The following is a 23,692-nucleotide window of genomic DNA, read 5'->3' on the forward strand; positions in this document are numbered from 1 at the left end:
CCACTACTACAAACAACGTGTCTCATGTCGGATGCGAAATGTCTTTTACCTTGGTTACACAGACGAGGTAACAAATAACGTCATGAAAAGTAACCACTTAGCACCTCGGTTATAAAAAACCGAGGGGTAAATATATTTGCACATGGGTTCGAACCCTAACATATGTACTTTTATTATTTACAAACAACGCCTCATAGCTCTCGGTTTATCCACAAAACCGAGAGGTAAGATATATTGTTTTTTTTTTAAATTAAAGTTCATTACATTATTTACATAGAATATTAATAAAATAATTTGTTTACAAACTAAAATGTTTACCCAAAATATTACATTGTTTACATAGGATATTAAAATAAAAATTATTTAGTCCATGAAGATCATATGTTTGATCTTCGAATCCTTGATATTTGAGCAAGACCAAATATTGGGTGCGACTATATTCTCAATGGCTTTAACTCGCATGGGTTTGTTTCTGATACAAAACAAAAAAGAGGTTGGTAAAAAAATGTTAGATAAATAAATGATTTCTGCTCAAATAATTTTTAAGAACACAATTCCAAATAGTTTTCTGCTCTTGCAATCCATCTTAACAATCTTTTCATGGTAAATAATCTTGAAAACCTTAAAGAGATGGATGTAGATAGTTTCAAACGCTTCATGATGCTTCACTTGCTTCTTCATATTCATAAATATGCTTTTATAATGGAAGTTTTTTTATATTTCACGCGGATCACTAATGATAGTGTCTTAAGCGTTAATGGTCATGAAATGAACGACAAATATTTGATCAACATAATCACTAATAGTTTTTTATGTATAGGTAAAATAATTTAACCATCGTTTTAATAGAAAACCAAGATAAATAACTTTTTTTTTTCATTTTATTGATTACAAAGAATATTAACAAAATTTGATTATTTGATAGTAAAATATGATTATTTTGTCTTTTGGTTATTAGGGCAACCAATGAGATAAATCATTTAGTTTACAAATAAAAAAATATAATAAAAAATAAAGGTTCCTGGATTGTTTGTAATATGTGGTTTTCCCCTCGGTTATATGAAAAAACCGAGGTAATATTTGGTTTTTATATTTAAAAAAAATAAAACATCGCGCCTTGGAATCATATCACTAGAATAATAATGATCATCCCTATTCAAAACGTAACGTATATTTTGGATTTTCAAGGAGCCTTTTGAGCTTCTCTGATTGTTTCACTTCCTTATTTCCAATTTATTTATACACTATTCAGGTCTCATTTCATTTCCATCTCTTTGTGTCTTCAAATCTAGCTTAAAAGTCTTTTCTATTTATTCAAAAAATGTCTACAAAAACCTTCAACAAAGATGAAAATATTTTGTTCGTTATCAATGAAAAGTTTATTGGTTTCGAAGAGTCGAAAGACAAATATTTTGATCTAATAAAAACTATTTCCAAAGAAAAGTTGAAAGGTTACGTTGACATGCTTCATGGATCCATCCATACTAATCTCGTAACTAAGTTCTGGTTAAATGCCTCCATCAAGCAATCTGATCAGACAATACAATCAAATATATATGGCTTTCCTATCACCATTACTCCATCACTTATTGCTCATACAATAGAGTATGAAGAGAAAGGTAGTTGTGTTGAACATTATAGATTCAACAATGTTTTAGGAATCCACCTTATTTTAATTTATGCCAACTACAATAGGCTCACCAGTCCCGCTAATATCATCCCAATTGCAAAAGTTTGACATCAACTTCTAGTGTCAAATCTCTGTCTAAGAGAGAAACAACTAGAAGTTCTTACTTCATATGCCAATCATCTTTTGTACTTCCTTATCCATAACGTGAAAAGTAATCTTCCTCTTACTATTTTTAACTTCTTAATAAAAATGGTTCTGACCTCTCGCGAGGAAATGAATTTCCTCACACCATATGAAAGAGTTATTTCTGAACTTTTATCTTAGTTAGGGATAGTTAAAAGGGTAACAAGAGCAAAATTAACTGTTGAAGTTAAGTGGAGTCAGAAGTTTGAATATGTGGAATAGGTATCTGTTGTCCTGTTTTTTTCTAATATGTAATTGATTATCAATGAAATTTTTTCTTTCCTTTTCAATTATATTATTGCCTAATATTTTTTATGATAACAAAGATTTTGAGTTTTACTAATTAACTTAGAAAAAAAATTTAACAAAGAAAAAATGGAATCTGGAAAGGCCCCAAGTGAGAAATACTAATTAAACCATTGAAAAAACACAAAAATGAAGTAATTAGGATTCAAAGCAACCTCCATAATATTTATATTCCCTCGGTTTTAAAAAAATATCGAGGTAATAGATTATATTAAAAATAAAATAGCGCTCCCTTATAGATATATTCCCTTGGTTTTATGAAAAATTGAGGTAATAAATTGTTAGATTGGCGCTTCCAGGAGCTATACTCTCGGTTTTTAGCATGTTCAAGGTGAAAGTTTCGTCATAAAAAATCTTTTTTGTAGTAGTAGACGTCCAGCTGACGCATCTCGCGGTGTCCCTGTACGGGCAAAAGGCAATGTCATCTGCTAGAACACCATAAATATACATCTGAAATGGATCAATCACATTATTTCCTTGTACGGTGCAAAGGCGGAAATACGTGGCCAATCCTCAGTGTAGGTAGGCAAAACTTTCCACCCGGTGATGCGAGGAAAATGGAAATGATCCACCCCTGAAATATGGCTAAGATAAAATATTAATAAGTGTAACAAAATAATAATGAAAATATTAGTAATATTAAATTACCATAAGCAACATGCAGCTTTCTGTCATCTGATTTGTCTTCCAAAGACAATCCTCGCCTAGCTTCAAGTACAGGTAGACCAAACAGGCAACCCCCAATTGTACTCATGAATTATTGTCAAGTCGATGAAGTACTTAAGATAGACCACATTGACATAGGTTGCACTTTTTTCCACAAAAATGGACATGCCAACTAGAAAGAAGAGCTAACACCTAAATTCACACTGCCAGTGGTACTAAACTTGCATATTATCACCATCGTCATACTCATCCCACTGCATGTGGTCTTTATAAAGTTGTTCCAAGAGTTTAAACCTAGCATGAGCATCTATGGTGTTAGCTACCTCATTTGAGGCCTCAGTTGGGTCAACTCTCAAATGGGTTACCATTATCTCGATGACTTCCTCTCTACCGAGCCTTTCGTGGCCTAGTAATTTTCCCCTGATTGGAAGATGCAGGAGGCATGATATGTCATCCAAGGTGATGGCCATCTTGCCTATATGAAGGTGGAAAGATGATGTATGTGAATGCCACCTCTCTGCAAATGATGTCTGCATGCCATGGTTTATGGTCATGTACGAAACAACACATAAACCGACAAGACCAGAATAACAGATAACATCCCCAAACCAATCAGCGACTGAATTTTCCAAATCTAATATCTTCCTATTGTGGTTTACCAATTTTAAACATGGAGACTCCTATAAAAATCACCATTAGTCACGATTTAATTAGTTTAAAACACATGTAATGCAAAAGTAAATAAATATATCTCTCCTTCTTAGACATGCCTAACAACATGGTCTTCCTAGAGATGAAGTAAGGAAGCGTCAAATGAGCCTCTTGGATAATTCTCTAAAGGGGCATTGGCAGTGGGTTCCTCCTGGACTTTAGGGGCTTCAAGTGCTGCTTCATCATATGGGGACCCGTGGCCCCATAAAGTAGAGACCTGAGACAGACGACTACGAGAAGTAGAACTAGGTGGTTGTGAACCTCGGTGTTATGAACCATCAAATGAGTTATCATCAACTCGTGGCCTCGTGGTCCTGGCTGCCTCCCTCTCACGTCGTACATACGCGGTTTGGGACACATGACCGATCCTAATTCTGCCAGGGTTTTTTTAGACAATTACATTACAAATTCGTCCAAAATTCAGCCAAACACAAATTCGGAGATACATCTCCAAAAATAGTTCAGACGAAACTCAGAGATGCATCTCTTGATAAAGTCGTTATTTTCTCTACAATAGAAAAACACAACTTTTGCCCTAACCCTCCAAACAAATGTTAATGCATATACATTTAGACTACCTATTTTGATTCCACTACTTCTAATATAGCTAAAATAACTTATATTATCTAAAACATAATCCAAAACAGAAATAAAGAATTTTGAAAGTTTTACCAAATCAAATGGACGAGAAAGAGAAGCTTGAATGGATGAGAAAAAGCTCTAATGGTAGAAGTTTGAATGAATGAGAAGCTTCAATGGATGTGAGAGCTCAATTGATTTTTTTTGCAGTATTTTTTAGAAAATAAGGAGAAAGAGGGAAAGGGAAAGGTCAAGTGCGACAATATGAAATAAAAGTGTCCGGAGATACATCTCCAAACCACGCACTGAATTTTGAATTAATGGTGTTTATGGAGATGTATCTACGAACTCACCTTTTACGCATACAAAGATGCATCTTCGAATTAAATTTTGACAAAAATAGGGTGCCTCATCAATTTGTGTTGAGGATCTAAAAAAAGGTGCGTTCGGAGATGCATCTCTGGACGCTAGAGGTAATTGTGACTTTTCATGGTGGTGGGGGAGCACCCCTAAAGGTGGAAAAATAACTCCCAAAATGTTAATGCATATTTCTATGAGTCCTCTCATTTATAAAGTGTTTAACATCCACTTTTTCTACCAATGTGAGAGTCATACTCATACTTGATATACAACCAATACTCGTAAACAGACAACCAACAAATCCAATTTCAAACTACAATATTAATCACATAAAAATTAAAGAACATATACCGAATTTTTAACATGCAAAACTTCTCTCAAAATGAAAGAATAAAAATCAATGAACTTAGTCTAATGAAACCTTCTACTACCTAAAATAATAGGTATACAAAAGTATTCCTAATAGCATTATAGAATAAGAACCTTCATCATTGGTGAAAAACTAAACAACAAACAACACTTAAATAAAATGGGTATATCAAAACAACATTAAATTATGGTAAAATTACTCAAAAAATACATAAAAATGAAAATTTACTACACTCACCTAAGATTTGAGCTCCATTTTTCTTCCTTCTCAAAGCTTATATTTGAGACTTTATTTTTCTTTTTGCCACTGATTTGTGTCTTTTCTTTTGTTAATTTGTTGTTGATACATGTGTTTTGATCTATAATGAAACATCGAGTTCTTACTAAAATAAATCGTATCCCGACTATCATAGAATAATATAAATTTCTCTTGTTAACACACAGATAAAACATTCCAATCTTAATTTACAACATGTTACCTTTGCAAAAGTCATAATATATCTAGAAGTAGATTTTTTAAAATCAATATTACCGACCATATATGTATACGTGTGCATCCATCTAAGAAAGGTTTACAACTTCTAAAACATATGCAAACTCTAAAAGTACTTCTAAAATATTTGAGAATATGTTTGCCAATAATCTTTACCATGAACACCACCATGAACAGATGTAACACTCCACATCATTCATTTTTTGATTAATTAAAAATATTTGTAAATCTCGGTTGTAGTATCTCCTAAGTTAAGATTTTGTTTTCTAGTAAGATAGATAATTTGGTTTAAATATAACCAAGCATTAGAATGAATTATTTGGATTATTTTGAGATGGTAGAAATAATATTAAGACATAAACACATCAATAATTATACCATTGACTAAGTCTTGTATAAGATATTGTGATATGAGTGAAATATATATTTTTAACAAGATGAAAGGCTTAAGAGTCCTTTCCTCTTATCCTACTTCTAGTAAGGTCAAAACAGCCCCAACTTCTCATAAGTAAATAAAATCACATGATGAAGCTAGGGAGAAGGAGAAAAAGGTCTTTAGAGTTGCATGCTAGATATCATTATTCGTCTCCATTTTACCACTATCAAAGAGCTAGAAGTTAAGAAAAAAAATCAGCATCATCGTAAGAATCAACTTCTTAAACTTTTGAGGTGGGTTTTTAGATTCGCATATTATACCTAATGGTTGTAGCATAAGTAGGGTGTTCAAAATTATATGTCGGTGATTAGAAGTCTTCTCCATCGCCGAGTCATTTTTTTCATTCTGTGGTACCAAGGCCAATGCCAAAGGTGTCTGAGTGACTTTAAGTGCCATATCAGAAAGAAAATTGTTTGAATCTCATTCAATCACTACAAAAATTGAAAGGACAAGTTCGTGAGGGTTAAGGGGAGAGATAGTGCCTCTATGGTTACCACCATGGCAGATGGTGCCCTTTGCTTCCCTTTATCGTGGACAGAAGATCCAAGGATAATCATTGTCTTTAACTTTGAGTACCCCACCCCTTTTGAGAGGGAGGTGACTCAAGTTTTGGGTGAATTTAAATTCACGAGTTCTCACACCAAGATAATCTTAGATAGAGGAGAAGATACTGAGATAGACAAATATATGGGGAAGTTTATTGTCATAGAGTCCTTTATTTTGAGATTGTTCACTCGTAAGACACTTATGTTTTTTTTCCTTATACTCTTTTTGAGAGAAAATGTTTTCCATTCAATCTTTCTTTCTTCTCATGTTTTCCCAACAACAATGAATAATGTAAAGGAAAGAACTGTATACATAACAAAGTCAGAAAATATATTGATTTTTGGGACAAATAGTGATATACAATCTATTTTGTCGTTATATGTCCAGATCCAGATGATGACTTGTTGAACGTCGACCGTTAAGATATTTGTGTAATCACTACAACAATTAACTCTTTTTATGATGAAGCTTTCACCAAGAACAATATAAAATCGAGGGTGTATGTAACGGGTGATGCCTTGTTTTTTTTAAAAATCATTCTGTTACCTCGATTTTTTGAAAAGCCGACATAAATATATGCTCAAGGTTTGAGATTAGATTCACAGCTCCTGCATTTTTATGTTTTATATGGAACCAAAAAGACGCCTTTAATTTTTATAGATTTTACGTCGGATATGTTACCTCGGTTTTCATAAAAACTGAGATAAATACTCTCTAATTTTTTATTCTTTTTGGAACCAAAAAGGCGCATTTATTTTTAAAGATTTTACGTCGGATATGTTACCCCATTTTTCAGTATAACTGCGATAAATATTCTTTATAATTTTTATTTTCTCAGTGTCTACCTCATTCACTTCTCGAGTCCTAGCGAAAGAACACTTCTTCTCCAGCCAACGAAAGAACACTTATTCTCCAAGGAGCCCTAGCGAACTAAAAAACTCTCTCACCGTTATTCTTATGTATGTTATTATTGTTTTTGTTGTTGTTGTTGTTGTTCTTGTTGCTGCTTTATTTGTTGTTGTTGTTGTTGAGAAGCTTTATTTTTGTTGGTTGTGTACCATGTTGTTCTGCACAATCAATGACTTTCCTGTATACAATAATTTATCTGGATACAACTTTAAGGGACGTAAATCGCATCCTATATGTAAAGTTGATACATGTCACCACCAATTATAAAATTGAAAAAAGACAGTTTATCTTGGGCATCCGAAATTTCTAAGACCTAATCATCCATATCGTAGATTGCAGAAGACTTTTAATGTAGAACAGAAGTTTGATATCGCTCGAAAGCCCTTAAATAGGAAGGAAGTTTATAAAAAACAACAACATATTAAAGTTGTCTTTGGAAAGAAACAAAAAAAGTCCGTGGAGAAAAGTATTTGGAGAAAGAGGTTGGTATTCTTTGATCTTTCATACTGGTCTAGTCTTGATGTAAGACATTGTCTTAATGTGATGCATGTGGAGAAAAATGTATGTGACAGTCTGATTGAAACACTTCTCAACATTAAAGGCAAGACAAAAGATACTAAAGAATCCCGCGAAGATATGGTTGTGATGGGTATACGGAAGGAGTTAGCCCCAAAAGAAGTAGGAAATATAATCTATTTGCCCCTAGCATGTCACACTCTTTCTAAAAAAGAAAAAAAAAATTTGCGATTGTTTGCAGGGTATCAAAGTTCCCAAATGGTACTCATCATATGTGAAGAAACTTGTGTCAGAGAATGATCACAAATTAGTTGGCTTGAAATCTCATAATTGTCATGTCTTGATGCAACAACTTCTACCAGTGACTATCCGTGGTATTTTACCAAGAAATGTAAGGGTAACTATAACCAGACTGTGCTTATTCTTCAATGTTATATGTAGTAAAGTTATTGATCCTAGAAATTTAGATGACTTGGAACACGAAGCTGCAATTATCTTGTGCCAATTAGAGATATATTTTCCTCCACCGCTCCTTGATATTATGGTTCACATAGTTGTTCATCTAGTAAGGGAGATTGGAATTTAGGGTTTAGTTTATTTACGGTGGATGTATCCGGTAGAGCGTTACATGAAGATTTTTAAAGGGTATTAAAAGAATCATCATTGTACAGAAGCTTCAATCGTGGAAATGTACATCACAGAAGAAGCTATTGAGTTTTGTACAAACTATTTGTCAGAAGCTTCCATTATAAGAATTTTTGAGTCTCGTCATGATGGATTTTATGATGGTAGATGTATTCAAGGTTTAAATGTTAAGACATTTTCCCGAGAAATAGTTATTCAAGCACATTTGCATATATTGAATAACCTTAGTGAAGTTCAACCTTACTTGACTTCTCAGTCTTTTAAAGGAAAAATTCCCCCAGATGAATGAAAAATGGTTGTTGACAGAGCATAACAAAACTTTCATAAATTGGTTTAATGAAAATATTTCTAAAGAGAGTAGTGCATTAGATATTTGGAAATGGTTGCCACTTATGCCTAAGTTTAATGTAATTACTTGGAGTGCATACGACATTTCTAAATATTCATTCTATACAAAATCAAAGGACGATTGTAGCACCATGCAAAATAGTGGGGTTATGGTTAAAGCTGAATCTATGTACTTTTCTAGTTCCAAAGATAACAATCATGTACTAGCATCTTGTAGCGGGAAATTCATGATCATCAAGCTATTGACAAGCTAGAGATCAATTAACAAGAGTCGCCACCGCGCTTTTATTGTTTCCAAGGGAAAAGGGAAAAAGTACAAACAAAACCCAAATAGTAAGAAGTTTTCAAATAAAAACTAATAAAAGTCATAGATCACAGGTAAGGGGGTTGGTTACACAGAGGGAAGGTGTTAGCACCCAAAGTGTCCTAGGTACTCCTAGGAAGCCCTTTTCGTGTGCATATGTATTTTGTACAAAATGATGTTTACAAACAAATAGAATGGGGGGATGAGAAAAGAATTCATTAATTATATTTTTGTGTTTGGCAAGACCTTCAGTCTTGTGCCTACGTACCAACATAAAAATGAGGGATCAAAACCTCGTATTCGTGCTACAAATTTCAAAATGAGTGCATTGATTTTAACAAAATTTAAGTTTGAAAGGCATAAAGGCATAATATGATTTGAATGGGTTAGTTCTTTTTGCCTTTTTGAAAGTTTAGGTCAAGTATAATTAAGTTCATTTACAAGTTTGATTTAAGAAAAGAAGTTTAAAAAGGCAATGGCATAAGGCCAAAGTTTCTATCTTTCTTGCAAAAGTGGTCAAAGTTTAAAACAAAAGTAGCTCACACAAAGAAGATTTAAAAAAATGGAGGGAGAGATTTTGAAATTAATGAAATGGGGAGAAGATGAAGAGACTATCCTATACACAAAATTTAAAAGTTCAGAGTTGAAAAGATCTGACCAAATTGGTAGCAATCCAATAGACAAGTATGTCAATAGAAACCCAGAATCCCCTTGTACTTTTAGAATCAAACAACATACAAATGCACAATTATATTATCTTGAAGAGCAAGGCATCAAATAAAGATGGCCTCATCCAAGCTTATCCACTTCATGATATTCTTCAAAATAGCCCATGCAACAGATGAATTCCACAAGTCACAGGTTCAAAATAACAGCTTCACAATGATCATGTTGCAGATGAATCTAGAGAGATCTTCAAAGATGTATCAGATGAATTTCAAATTGCAAGCACTTGGTTCTTCAACAAGTTGGCATTGGCCAAGTCCTTTAGCTTAGGGAGGATGCCTAGATTCTAAGTCCATTTGTCCAAGATCAAACCAACAGTCCACTCAAAAGTTTTTTTTAGGGTTCTTGTTTTTATTATGTACATTAATGGTCAAAGACCACACAAGCAAACAAAATATCACCAATCAAAATATATCACACAATATGGTCCAAATGGACAAAGTGAAAATTACATTAACATAAACAATAAGAATGACATGTACAATGGAAAATGATATAAAGTGCTAAAAGTAAATTGCATTAAAGTAAAAGCTTGAAATTAAAAGTTAGTAGTTAGTAGGTTAGATGTTAGTTTTGTTTTGCTTTTCATTTCAAGACATTCTTTGGAGAACACTCAACCCACTCACCACAAGCATGGATCCTTGAACCAAAATATCTTCCAAAGGAAGGAAAGAAGGCCAAGTTTCCACACAATACCATGAAAGATGGGAGACTTACAATCTCACTAACTAGAATGCTTATGCCTTTTGTGTCACAAATTTAGCGCTATGTTAAGCAATCGTAATTGGACTTATGTAGAAGTCACAACTATTTGAGGCCGGACAATAGACTTTTGGTGTTAATGCATGTTGGAGACATAGTATTATGACCTACGCTCATGAAACATACCACACACAAAAAATATGCAAAATGGACTTTGAGATGTCAAATGCCAAATAAACATCCATACTCATGTCATTTTTTCAATCAACTAGCATTAGGACTTTGAGATGTCAAATGCCAAATAAAAATGAATGGATGAAGAAGGGGAATTAGATGAAGAGGGAAGGGGATGAATGAGATCACAAATTGGTCAAAGGAGGACTTTTACCAAATTAATATCATTCATTCATTTTGGGAGATGGAATGTATATTCCATCAATCCCCTAAATCCAATGATATTAACTTGACAAAGTCAAATCAACCTTGACCAAGGCCCAACAACAAACAAGCAAACTCAATTAAGTCAATACAAATGGTCAACAAAATTTAAATGACATTTATTCAATTAAAAATAATAAAATAGTGCTTTAAAATCAAATATGTATTGTCCAATTCCTAAAATCTCATCAAAACACCAAAGAAATGGCCATGAGATTTATCGTAGGTCAAACAAGGTCAAAGCACCTTGGAGAAAAAATTTCATAATTTTTGGACACTTAAAAATATTTTTAAACAATTAAAAACAAATGAAAAATCAATTAATTCATGAAAAATATTAATAATGATCCAAAAAATAATTTTAATTTAGAATATGAAAGAGAAGAATATTTGAATTTTTTTGGTGAAAGTCCCATATTTTTTGGATCAATATTAAATTTAATATGAATTATTGAAGAAAATGCAATTAAATAAAAATTCAGAAATTCTAAATTACGTGGACCATCAGATCTCCCTCATTAATTGAGGTGGCAGATCTGATGATCCAAAACGCGTGTTCCACATGTAACTTAGTCAACAACGCTACACAATTGGTATTTAAAACAAACACCTAGGATTAAAACGTGATACATGGACCCTATGGTTCAAAGCCTTGCCAACTCATCGCCGGAGCCAGAACTCAGGTCATCTTTTTCGGCGGACCTCACCGGACTGGTCAAGATGAACCATCACCAAAAAGAAAAACAAGGACACGATCTTGAAGAAAAAATGGCACTGAGCTCGAATCTGACCTTCATTCATTCCAATTCCAAATATATTGAGAGATATGTGGAATTGAAATTTTAGGTACACGAACTGAGTTGCTTCGATTTGACCTCAAAGCAACTTAATCTTCTTGCCTACATTGGTAGGACTTCACACAACCAAAGAATCAATAGAATTGAGCAAGAATTTAAGAGAATTGAAGAGTTTAAAATTTATGCAAATTACCTTCAATGGAGGTCTGAACACGATGGATCTTGATCTAGCTTGTGCTTGGACTCACTTCAATTGCTTGCAAGAAGAGAATGGAAAGGTTTAGAAGCAATGGATTCCTGGATAATTGAATTCCAAAATAGTGGAGATTCAAGCTCAAATTTAAACGAATTTATCAGATTTATCCTTTTAGAGTGAAGGGTTTTCAATGGGGAATCAAAGTTGGTGCAAATGTGTTCTCAATTCTGAGCAATTGAAGCTCTATTTATAGCTGAATTGGGTGATATTTGCAAACTCACTTTCACTTTCCAAAATTGGAAAATGATGATGCAATGCTGCATGGGTGCGCATATGCCCATAAAATGATAGCTGAAGGTCCAAATTTGAAGATCAGATGCTTTGAAGTTAGCTTAGATTTTAAGGCACATGTACATTGATGCTTGAAGATTGATCCATGCCAAATGATATCAATCTGTTTAAGCCACACGCAGCCTATGCATTTCTCATCCAAAATGAATGAATTTGAGCTCTTTGGAAAGGTGAGATCAAGAGGAACAACTTTGATGTTCAACACCTTTTCATTTGGAACTTGGAACTTGGAGAAATTTGAGGTGGAAGTTTGGAAAAATTTGACATATCAAAATTTTTCTAAGTGTCAAGCCATATGTCTCAATATTCCACCTTGCTTAACTTTTTATATGAGATTCAAATGAGAAAAGTGTCTTCATAAAAGTTGTAGAAATCTTAAAGACAATCAAAATTATCACCAATTTCATTTCATTTGGATTTGAAATGATAGTGTTATGCATTTTTGAAGTTTGGAAAAATCACTTGATCAATGGTATAGGTCAAAAGTGACCTATAATGTAACCTCATATCACATGCTCAAAAGTGTTGAATTAGCTCCCACTCCAAACATAAAAGTTGAAGTAGACACATTGAATTTGATTGTGAAACTTGGAAATCTTTCATCTCATAAAAATTGAGCAAGTTATGGCCTTGGGAAGTTGACTTTCAAATTAGGGTTTAAACAAAATGACCTATAATGTTTCAACATAGAAAATGATTTTCCAAGCAAAACTAGCTCTAGGTATCAACATGAAAGTTGTTTTTAATGTAATTTAGAGTAAGGTTTATCTTGGAATAATTTTCATATGGTGAAAATTGTAGGAGATAGGGTCTAGGGAGACCCAGCTTTGATCAGATGAATTCATCTGGCCAACCACCATCAACCAACTTGCTAATTTCTAATCCTCTTGACTTTCTTGGCTCATGGTTGATTATATATGCATAAGATGAAGAAATTTAAAGTGTCCCTTGAGAAATTGGATCAATTGGTGAGATAGCTTGTTGGAGAAGTTACTCAAGATACCCAGTCAAACTAGGGTTTCCAAGGCAAATCACCCTCAAACTCTTGAAGCAAAATTGATCAATATAACATGTAGATATCAATAGGACTCATATATGATGTTTATAACCATTCTTTAATCAATTCTTGGTTGTGCTCTTTGTTCATGAGGGTCTCAAACCCTAAATGTGATCTTGATGAATCAATGAGATCATGCCCTACCTACAAAAGAGTTAGGCAAGTGCAAAGACATATTTTTGGTATTTGGGTTAGTAAAATGTTAATATACAAGTATGATATAATCACAAAGTGCTTGGTGATCCCTTCCCAAAACAAACCCAATGAAGGAGGGGTAAGGAGGATGCCAAGGTATGATCCCAATGCTAATGCTTATGATGAAATTGCATGAGGGATCTTAGGGTCAAAATTGGGGTCTTACAGCTGCCCCTATTTAAGGACATTCTGACTGAGGAGGTGAAAGGTTAAAATCTTCGGCTCGACTCAGTAGAGTGGGCTTAAATAACAACATAGAGAAACAAATTTTGGTCCCTAAGCGACCTCATGATGCATATGATATGAATGCAAAAGTTAATGCTTTGTGGGGAAATAGAGCCACAAAGGAAAAGAAATCAGAGAGACTGAAAGTCCGCAGGAGTATAATACATGCCATAAGGAAAACTCACTGGGAGACAGAGACTCTAAGGGGATAAAAGGAGTTATGCGTAGGCCAGACTATGAATCAAAACTACTGGGGGACTAGAGGGATTCCATGCAAACATGGAAAGACTCAATCGGGGAGATAACAACATTTGCAGGGGATACGAATAAGTCAGGATAAAACTAAAGTACTCGACTCATGCTGGAGAAAAAAACGATTTCACTAAGGAAATGCACACTCAACTCAACTGGGGAAGACAAACTTCAACACAAGAGGAGCGGAAATCTATTATCTACTATCTATTACTGGGTAAGGAGATAATAAAGATCTGACAGAGAGAACATCCGTCATCGATTAGGATGAATATATCAAGGATGACTCGCTGGGAACCGCCAGGAGGAAGTATTCATTACCGGTTACTGGGTAAGAATAACCTTGTTAGGGAAAACTGCAGAAAAGAATAGGATTTACAACTACCAGTTACTGGGCAGAAGACCAAGGGTGAGAGTATCCGTCATCGGTTAGGATGAACATATCAAGGATAAACTCGACAGGGAAGAAAATCCGTAATCGGTTAGGATGAACATATCAAGGATAGACTTGCCTGGAAATGTTAAGGAGGATACCCGTCATCAACTAGGATGAACATATCAAGGATATACCAACTGAACAAAAAAGATGAATTACTTCTATCAAAAACTGGATAGAAAACCGTCGGAGAGAAAATCCGTCACCGATTAGGATGAACATATCAAGGATTAACTCTGCGAGGGGACAAAATAGGATTTACAACTACCGGTTACTGGGTAGAAGACCAATCAAAGAGAAAATCCGTCACCGGTTAAAGTGAACATATCAAGGATAAACTTTGAAAAGGGGAGCGAAAATAGGGATTACATCTATCAGTTACTGGATAGAATACCATCGAAGAGAAAATCCGTCACTGGTCAAAGTGAACATATCAAGGATAAACTCTTGCGGGGGAAAGAAAGATACCCGCCACCGGCTAGGATGAACATATCAAGGATATACTTTCAGGGGACTCCACTGAGGAGAGCAAATTGTACTTTTACCTGGTATTAGGCAAGAAGTAACAAACTGCAAACTAAGAAGAATATTACCAATTACTGGGTAATAGACTCTTAGGGGACCAAAAGATCTATCTAGGTAAGAGCTAGAAAGAAAACGGTCAATCAAGACTCAACCCAATGAGGACATAACTCAAGGGGAGTAATTCCATCCAAAAAACTTACTGGAGAGGAAACTAAAAAAACAATCATCCACGAGGAGACAAACTCAGTGGGGAAACGGAGAAAGGTTAAAGTCTTTTTGCTTAAGGGGATGACACTCTACAATTGAAGGAGGACAGACACCAGATTTGATATGGGGATAAAGCACCACCATAACAGAGAATGAGAATCTCAAACAAATCAAATATGAAGATGTGGGATATGCAAATTATGAAATTATATCAATATATGTATATGTATATATGATGATTATGCTGACAAAACGATCACAAAGGATACAGAGGTGTCACAAAGAAATTGGACCACCGGTACAATCCTTGATCGATCCACACAAAAAAATGGAGACAAAAGCCAGAGAACAGAGAGATCAACATCTCAAGGGCTCAACCCTAGCTGAGGACGAAATCATCCAATCTGTGGGGAATTTTAAGTCAACACCATAAAAATGAGAGACAACCCTACAAAGAAAATAATCAACAAATACTGCTCAGAAACCAAGAGGAAACTCTGACTGGGAGCAAAGATAGATGGCGATTGGTGGAGACACCAAAGTGATCTACTGGGGAAGATCAAACATCCTGATGACGATCCACCTGCTAAGTAAACACGAAATCCGCTGAGGAAGGCCGAAATTCTGTTGGAGACAAGGACACACCGTAGGGTATCTGAATCAACCAACTCAGCTGGGGATAAAGATAGAATTTCTGTCGGGGATCGAACACTTCGCCGCGGAACCGAATCAACACTGATGTCTAGGGACACCCGAAGAGTTAAAGGCTTGAGGAACCACAGATGCTTCGCACTTAAGGACTTGCTATCCATTGAAATGCTGTTGATATTACTGTTACTTGCTTTGGAAAAAATTATTGCTTTTATATTTTAAAGGAAACTTGATTTTGATTTTAAAAATTTAATTTCAAAATGATCATAATAAAATTTAAAACTATTAGCTGAAGTAAATAAGAGTAGAAACAATTTGAATAAAAGCTCAACTTATATAATAGAATGGTAGTCTGTAAATGACAAGACTCCATAGATTTTACAAAGTTGAAAATGGTAATTTACATGGAAAAGTGTTACATTGAATACAAATGATCCTTAATCCCTCTACCAAATCTTGATATCCACTGTGCTCTTGACCGCTGCTGGAGATGAACTAGTGTCAACCCTTGTGCTCAATCAGGTCTTCAAAATCACTGAAGATCAGCAGAATGCAGTTACTTGCCATAATCCCTAATTTTTGCATAAGTTGCCCCAAGGCGGGGTACTTAACTTACCGGGAAATTCTTTCTGCTTTATGTCTCTAATTTTTGCCTGGATTGCCCTTTCGGGTTTTCAATCCACCGAGACACTCATTTTTGCCTAAGCCGCCCTTTCAGGTTTTCAGCTTAGCGAGTTGTTCTTTTCTTTTTTTAGGCGAAGTATTTCTTGATTGCATCTGCGTTCGCAGGACGAGTGAACTCTTCACCATTCATAGTTGTAAGAATCAATGCACCGCCTGAAAAGCTCTCTTAACAACATATGGGCCTTCATAATTGGGAGTCCATTTTCCTCTAGAATCTGGTTTGAACTTTAAAATATTCTTGAGCACAAGGTCACCTTCTCTGAACACTTGAGGTTTGACTTTCTTATCAAAAGCTTTCTTCATCCTTTGCTGATATAACTGACCATGACACATGGCAGTCAATCTCTTTTCTTCAATTAAATTCAACTGATCAAACCTAGTCTGACACCATTCATCTTCAGTCAACTTGGCTTCAATGATCACACACAATGAAGGAATCTCAACCTCTACGGAGAGCACTGCTTCCATACCATATACGAGAGAGAAAAGGGTTGCCCCTGTTGAAGTGCGGACGGATGTTCGATACCCATGTAAAGCAAATAGGAGTATCTCATGCCAATCCTTGTACATGACAACCATCTTCTGAATGATCTTCTTGATGTTCTTATTCGCAGCTTCAACAACCCCATTCATCTTGGGTATGTAGGGAGAAGATTTATGATGTGCAATCTTGAAGTCTTTGCAAAGAGCTTCCACCATATTGTTATTCAAGTTCGATCCATTGTCAGTAATGATCTTACTTGGCACACCATAATGGCATATAATCTGATTCTTGATAAACCTCACAACAACTTGCTTGGTTACATTTGCATACGATGCCGCTTCAACCTATTTTGTGAAGTAGTCAATTGCCACCAGAACGAAACGATGTATGTTCGAAGCTTTGGGCTCAATCATCCCAATCATATCAATTCCCCACATGGAGAAGGGCCATGGGGAGGAGATAACATTCAAAAGTGTCGGAGGAACATGAATCTTATCAGCATAAATTTGATACTTGTGGCACTTCTTCACAAATTTGCAACAGTCAGATTCCATTGTCAGCCAATAGTAACCTGCTCGCAACATCTTCTTCGCCATTGCATGTCCATTGGAATGAGTACCAAAGGGACCTTCATGCACTTCAGTCATCAACATGTCTGCTTCGTGTCTATCCACGCATCTGAGCAAAACCATGTCGAAGTTTATCTTGTACAATATATCACCATTCAAGTAGAAATTATCGGCTAATCTTCTCAAAGTGTTCTTGTCTTTCAAAGATGCCCCAGGTGGGTAAATCTGACTTTGGAGGAAACATTTAATGTCGTAATACCACGGCTTCTCGTCTTTGATCTCTTCAACAGCAAACAGATGAGCTGGCTTATCAAGACGCACACAGATAAATTGGGAACTTCATTCCAATATTTCACTACGATCATTGATGCCAACGTTGCAAGAGCATCTGCCATCCGGTTCTCATCTCGAGGGATATGATGAAACTCAATCTTTGTAAAAAAAGTTGAAATCCTCCTCGCAATATCTCTATATGGTATCAAACCGGGTTGATTTGTCTCCCATTATCCTTTGATTTGATTCACAACCAAAGCCGAATCACCGAAGACATCCAAATACTTGATTATGAGATTCATGGCCTCTTCAAGCCCCATAATGCAAGCTTCATATTCTGCCATGTTGTTTGTACATTTGAAAGTCAATCAAGCTGTAAATGATAGATGTGTGCCTTGAGGAGTGATAATCACTGCCCCAATGCCATTTCTATATTGATTAACAGCTCCATCAAATACCATGCCCCAATGGGAACCAGGCCTTGGCTCTTCTCCAAGCAATGGTTCATCACAATCCTTCATTTTCAAGTACAAAATCTTTTCATCAGGAAAATCATACTGCACTGACTGGTAATCTTCAATTGGTTGGTGAGCCAAATGGTCAGCCAAGATACTACCTTTGATCGCTTTCTGAGATCGGTATTCGATATCATACTCTGATAACAACATCTGCCAACGGGCAATCCTCCCAGTTAAAGCAGGCTTCTCAAATATATACTTGATTGGATCTATTTTGGATATCAACCAAGTGGTATGATTCAACATATACTGGCGCAGACGCTTAGCAGCCTAAGCCAATGCGCAACAAGTCTTCTTAAGCATTGAATGTCGAGTCTCACAATTGGTGAACTTCTTACTGAGGTAGTAAATTGAAAATTCTTTCCTTCTAGTCTCATCTTGCTGACCTAGAACACAACCCATACTATCTTCTAGCATAGCCAAATACATGATCAACGGTCTTCCTTCAAAAGGTGGAGACAAAATCGGAGGCTCAAGCAGGTATTCCTTGATACTATTAAATGCTTTCTGGAAATCTTCGGTCCAATCACAAGACTTATCTTTCCGAAGAAGCTTGAATATAGGCTCATATGTGGTAGTCATGTTGGAAATAAATCTGGAAATATAATTCAATCGGCCGAGAAAACCTCTGACTTGCTTCTCAATTTTGGGTGCAAACATCTCTTGTATTGCTTTGACCTTGGCAGGATCAACTTCAATACCCTTCTCGCTGACAATAAAGCCCAACAACTTACCATAACGAACACCAAAAGTACACTTATTGGGATTCAAGCGGAGTTTATACTTCCTCAAATGCTGGAATAGCTTCAATAAATGCTCAACATATTCCTCTTCATCAATTGATTTAGCAATCATGTCATCAAAATAAACTTCAATCTCTTTATGCATCATATCATGAAAAATAGTAGTCATTGCTCTCTGGTAAATGCACCAGCATTCGTTAGACCGAAGGGCATCACTCTATAACAGAATGTTCCCCATGGTGTAATGAATGTGGTCTTCTCCATATCTTCGGGTGCCATTTTAATCTGATTATATCTGGAAAATTTATCCATAAACAAAAAGACTTTGGATTTAGCAGTATTGTCTACCAACATATCAATGTGCGGGCAGAGGGAAATCATCTTTCAGACTGGCTTTATTCAAATCTCTATAGTCAACACACATGCGAACTTTTCCATCTTTCTTTGGCACTGGCACAATATTGGCCACCAGTTACGGATACTCAGCAGTCACGAGGAAACCTACATCAATTTGCTTTTGAACTTCCTCTTTGATCTTCACAGCCATATCAGGATGCGTTCTTCTCAACTTCTGCTTGACTGGCGGGCATTCTGGCTTCAACGATAATCTATGCTACACAATCTCAGAATCTAACCCAGGCATGTCTTGATAGGACCAAGAAAACACATTTGAATACTCTTGAAGAAGATCAATTAACCCCTTCTTAGCATCTGGACACAATCGAGATCCAATCTTGACTTCCTTCACATCATCTTCGGAACCCAAGTTGACTAGCTCAATCTGCTCTTCAAACGGCTGAATAATCTTTTCGTCTTGCTCAAGAAGACGAAACAATTCATAACTCACTTCTACATCACTTTCCTCCTCGACCTCAAACACAGGGAATTCAAAATTTGGAGAAGGAGAAGGATCATTGTATTCAATGGGGTTAGGAACCAACCTGCATAATGATTTGATATTTTGATTTTAGAGAAGTGAATTTGTGACAAATATTATGCAGATGGAAAATCATATTGTTTATTTATGTTTTTTGTGATTACCATTTTCAGAATAAAGCAAAAAGTAAAAACAAACATCAACGATGTGGATGAATAGAATTAATTTTATTAATGATCAATTTAAAATTCCCAAACAATGTTCACTTCTCCCTTAGGCATATGAGAAGGATTTTAAAATATAAAAGCAATTACTTAGATCGATGCAAAATAATAGGAATATCAACAACAGTCCAATTGTTGCATGTTTTTCCATGCGTAACAAAGTTGGTGCAGTCTTCCTCTTTGCTATCCTCTAGCACAATAACTAAGTGTTGTTCATTGCCATGAATGAACCCTCCACTACGGAAGCTAAGTTGCATATCTTCAGATCTAACAACTGACGAGCCTCTCTGGAACCCCAAACTGGTTCTGCCTTTGTTATCGGAGACCTCTACCACGCGCCCCCACTGATCAACAGGACCTTCTTCAACAATCTTCTAAGCATCTTTCAGTGAGGACATAGGTGCCCCAACTCTCTTCTCAGCAGCAATAGATAAGGCTTGGAACGGAGTTCCAACCTCATCCTCAACTTCTACATACGAGAAAGATGATAGATGGCTAACCAACAACGCCTTCTCTCCTCCCACAATCACTAGCTTTCCAGTCTTGACAAATTTGAGCTTCTGGTGTAGAGTGGAGGTAACATCCCCTGCCTCATGAACCCATGGCCTTCCCAATAAACAGCTATAGGCCGGGTGGATATCCATTACTTGAAAAGTAATATGAAAATCACTCGGACCTATCTTAACTAGAAGGTCTACTTCACCAATAACCGTTTTGCGCGAGCCATTGAAGGCTTTGACAATCACCCCACTCTATCTCATGGGAGCTCCTTGATAGGATAGCTTTGAAAAAGTTGACTTCGTAAGCACATTGAGTGATGAACCGGTGTCAACAAGCACATTTGACAAAGCATCTTCCTTAGAGTTCATTGAAATATGCAAAGCCAGATTATGATTTCTTCCCTCCTTAGGGAGTTCTTCGTTGCAAAAGCTCAAATTATTGCATGAAGTGATGTTAGCCACAATGCGATCAAATTGATCCAAATTAACATCCTGCTCTACGTACGTTTGTTCAAGAACTCTCTGCAGTGCTTCTCTTTGCACTTCTGAATTCAAAAGCAGAGACAACACAGAAATCTTCGAGGGAGTCTGGAGCAGTTGCTCAACCACATTAAATTCACTCCTTTTAATCAATCGGAGTACCTCATCATCATCATTGGATTTCAAGTTGCTGGATTCACTAGACTTATCCTTTGAGCAACCAACCGGATCTACATTAGGTATCTCCATCTTCTTACCAACCATTATTTCTTCTTTATTTTCCGGGAACACCGGTCCAAATACTCGACCACTGCGGGTCACCTTCGTAACATCAGCAATGCTCACTACTAAACTGGCCGTAGGTAACAAGACCTCTTGACCATTCTCTATCATTGTAGCATTATACTGGTACGGTACAACCTTATCAGATGAATACGGGATTGGGCCCGCTAACCGTATTACCAACGGCGAAACTGATCTTTGACTGACGTTCTTATTGTTGCTGCTACCATACTGGATTATCAACCGCTCTTGTTACTTGAAAAGGGCACTATGACATTGACATCGTCATCTACATGACGAGATTGAACAATTTGGATCATGCCTTCATCCATCAGACGTTGAATGTCCATTTTCACCACAACACACCCTCTTGGGTTTACGCTACAAGCAACACAACCATCATGGTCATGTTCACAGTCACTCACCAAACAGATATCTTTGTGCATCTGCACCAAAGATCTTCGGATAAACCGGACATCAAAAACCTTGAATCCACCGTGACAACCGTCCACCATATTCACTGAAGAGTTCCCATGAGCGGGAAAAGGGTTAGCTTTAACATTAAGCGCGCGGTCCTCAAAGGACACCATACCACTCTTAATGAGCTTGTGCACCTCATATTTCAACGGATAACAGTTTTCCATATCATGCCCAGGTGCACCCTGATGAAAAGCACAACGAAGCTCAGGTTTATACCACCAAGGAAGTGGTTCTGGGATCTGCGGTGGGTTCCTTAGTTGAATTAGGTTCTTGAGAACCAAGGATGGATATAATTTTGCGTATGACATAGGAATCGGGTCAAAAGATACCTTTTTCCTCTCAAAGTTCTGCTGATGCTGGTTGTTGATATTGTTGTTGTTGTAGGTGTTTGTTCTTTGTTGCGGTTGTTGTTGTTGATGTTGATGTTGTTGTTGTTGTTGAATTGGTGTTGTTTGTTGATTAGAAAATACTGGAATAACGGAAGATACTTGATGATGATGATGTTGACGGGGGGGTGGATTTCTTCTGATTTGAGGCCTCCTCTGCCTCCCATTGGAAATTGCATTTGCTTCACTGTCTTTCTTCTTGCTAAAGCCACTACCATACCTCTTGCTTGTTGACGCCTCATCTTTTGACAAACGTCCTTCACGGACCCCCTCTTCAAGTCTCATCCCCATATTTACCATTTCGGTAAAATCACTGGGGGCATTGGAGATCATGCGTTCATAATAAAGTGAACTCAAGATTTTCAGAAAGATCTTTGTCATCTCTTTCTCCTCCAAAGGAGGAGTAATCTGGGCAGCCAACTCCCTCTATCTCTGTGCATATTCTTTGAATGTCTCCTTATCTTTTTGAGACATAGACCTCAATTAGTCTCTATCTGGCGCCATGTCCACATTATACTTGTATTGCTTCACAAAAGCCTCTCCCAAGTCATTGAAAGTGCGGATGCTTGCACTATCCAACCCCATATACCAACGGAGTGCAGCACCTGTCAGACTATCCTGGAAGTAGTGAATGAGCAATTGGTCATTATCTGTCTGAGTTGACATCTTGCAGGTATACATTACAAGATGACTGAGCGGACAAGAATTCCCCTTATACTTCTAAAAGTCATGCACTTTGAATTTCACTAGGATTTTAACATTGGGTACCAAGCATAATTCAGCAGCACTCTTCCCAAACAGATCTTTACTTCTCAACGTCTTCAGTTCCTTGCGCAACTCAAGAAGTTGGTCTTTCATTTCATCCATCTTCTCGTAAACATCCGGACCCTCAGATGGCTTGAATGATAGATGGTGTCCTCTACGCGAGGTAAGATGTGCACAACGGGAGGTGGCACAGACATGACCGGGCTAGACGCCGACATGGAAGCAAAAGTAGGCGCAAAGCCTTCTGGAACAAAGTTGGGTGGAATTCCCCACGGGAATCCGGCAGGCAAGTTCGGTGCAAAGTGGGCGGTGGCAGTAGGCACAATAGAGGTAACCACTTATGTAGTAACAATCCTCGCGGGAGGAGTTGCAGGTGTTGGAGAAGCTTGGCTTTGAGCAGCAAGAACTGATTCCATCATGGCAGTCAGTCGGGCGATCTCGTCCTTCAGCTCTCGGTTCTCTTGCTCTAGATGTTCCATGATTTTCTGATGATTGGCCCTGGTGTTATACCGGTGAGTCAGATTGGCTAAAGCACAGAAGAACACCAATCAGACACTTGGCAAAAACCTGCTTATGCAAATGATGCATGAAATGCAATGCTTGATTATTTTTATTTTCAAGGAACTTACTATATCATTTGCAAATATATGGTAATTGCAATAGTTTGA

At 36.6% G+C, this 23,692-nt stretch overlaps 1 protein-coding gene across 1 annotated transcript in view; it reads right to left on the reverse strand.

Annotated features, from left to right (window-relative positions):
- Positions 1 to 3,000: 3,000 nt before the first annotated feature.
- The window catches only part of LOC127095166 (uncharacterized), a 106,913-nt gene continuing 86,221 nt past the window's right edge, over positions 3,001 to 23,692 (reverse strand). Inside the window, exons 2-4 of the mRNA XM_051033896.1 lie at positions 4,697 to 4,748; positions 4,064 to 4,122; positions 3,001 to 3,465 (exon numbers count right to left, since the gene is read on the reverse strand). Of these exons, the coding sequence (XP_050889853.1) occupies positions 3,001 to 3,465; positions 4,064 to 4,122; positions 4,697 to 4,748 (576 nt within the window). The remainder of the gene's footprint in view (positions 3,466 to 4,063; positions 4,123 to 4,696; positions 4,749 to 23,692) is intronic.

The sequence above is a fragment of the Lathyrus oleraceus genome, chromosome 6 (genome assembly GCF_024323335.1).
Source record: "Lathyrus oleraceus cultivar Zhongwan6 chromosome 6, CAAS_Psat_ZW6_1.0, whole genome shotgun sequence".
In the NCBI taxonomy this organism is placed as follows: Eukaryota; Viridiplantae; Streptophyta; class Magnoliopsida; order Fabales; family Fabaceae; genus Lathyrus; species Lathyrus oleraceus.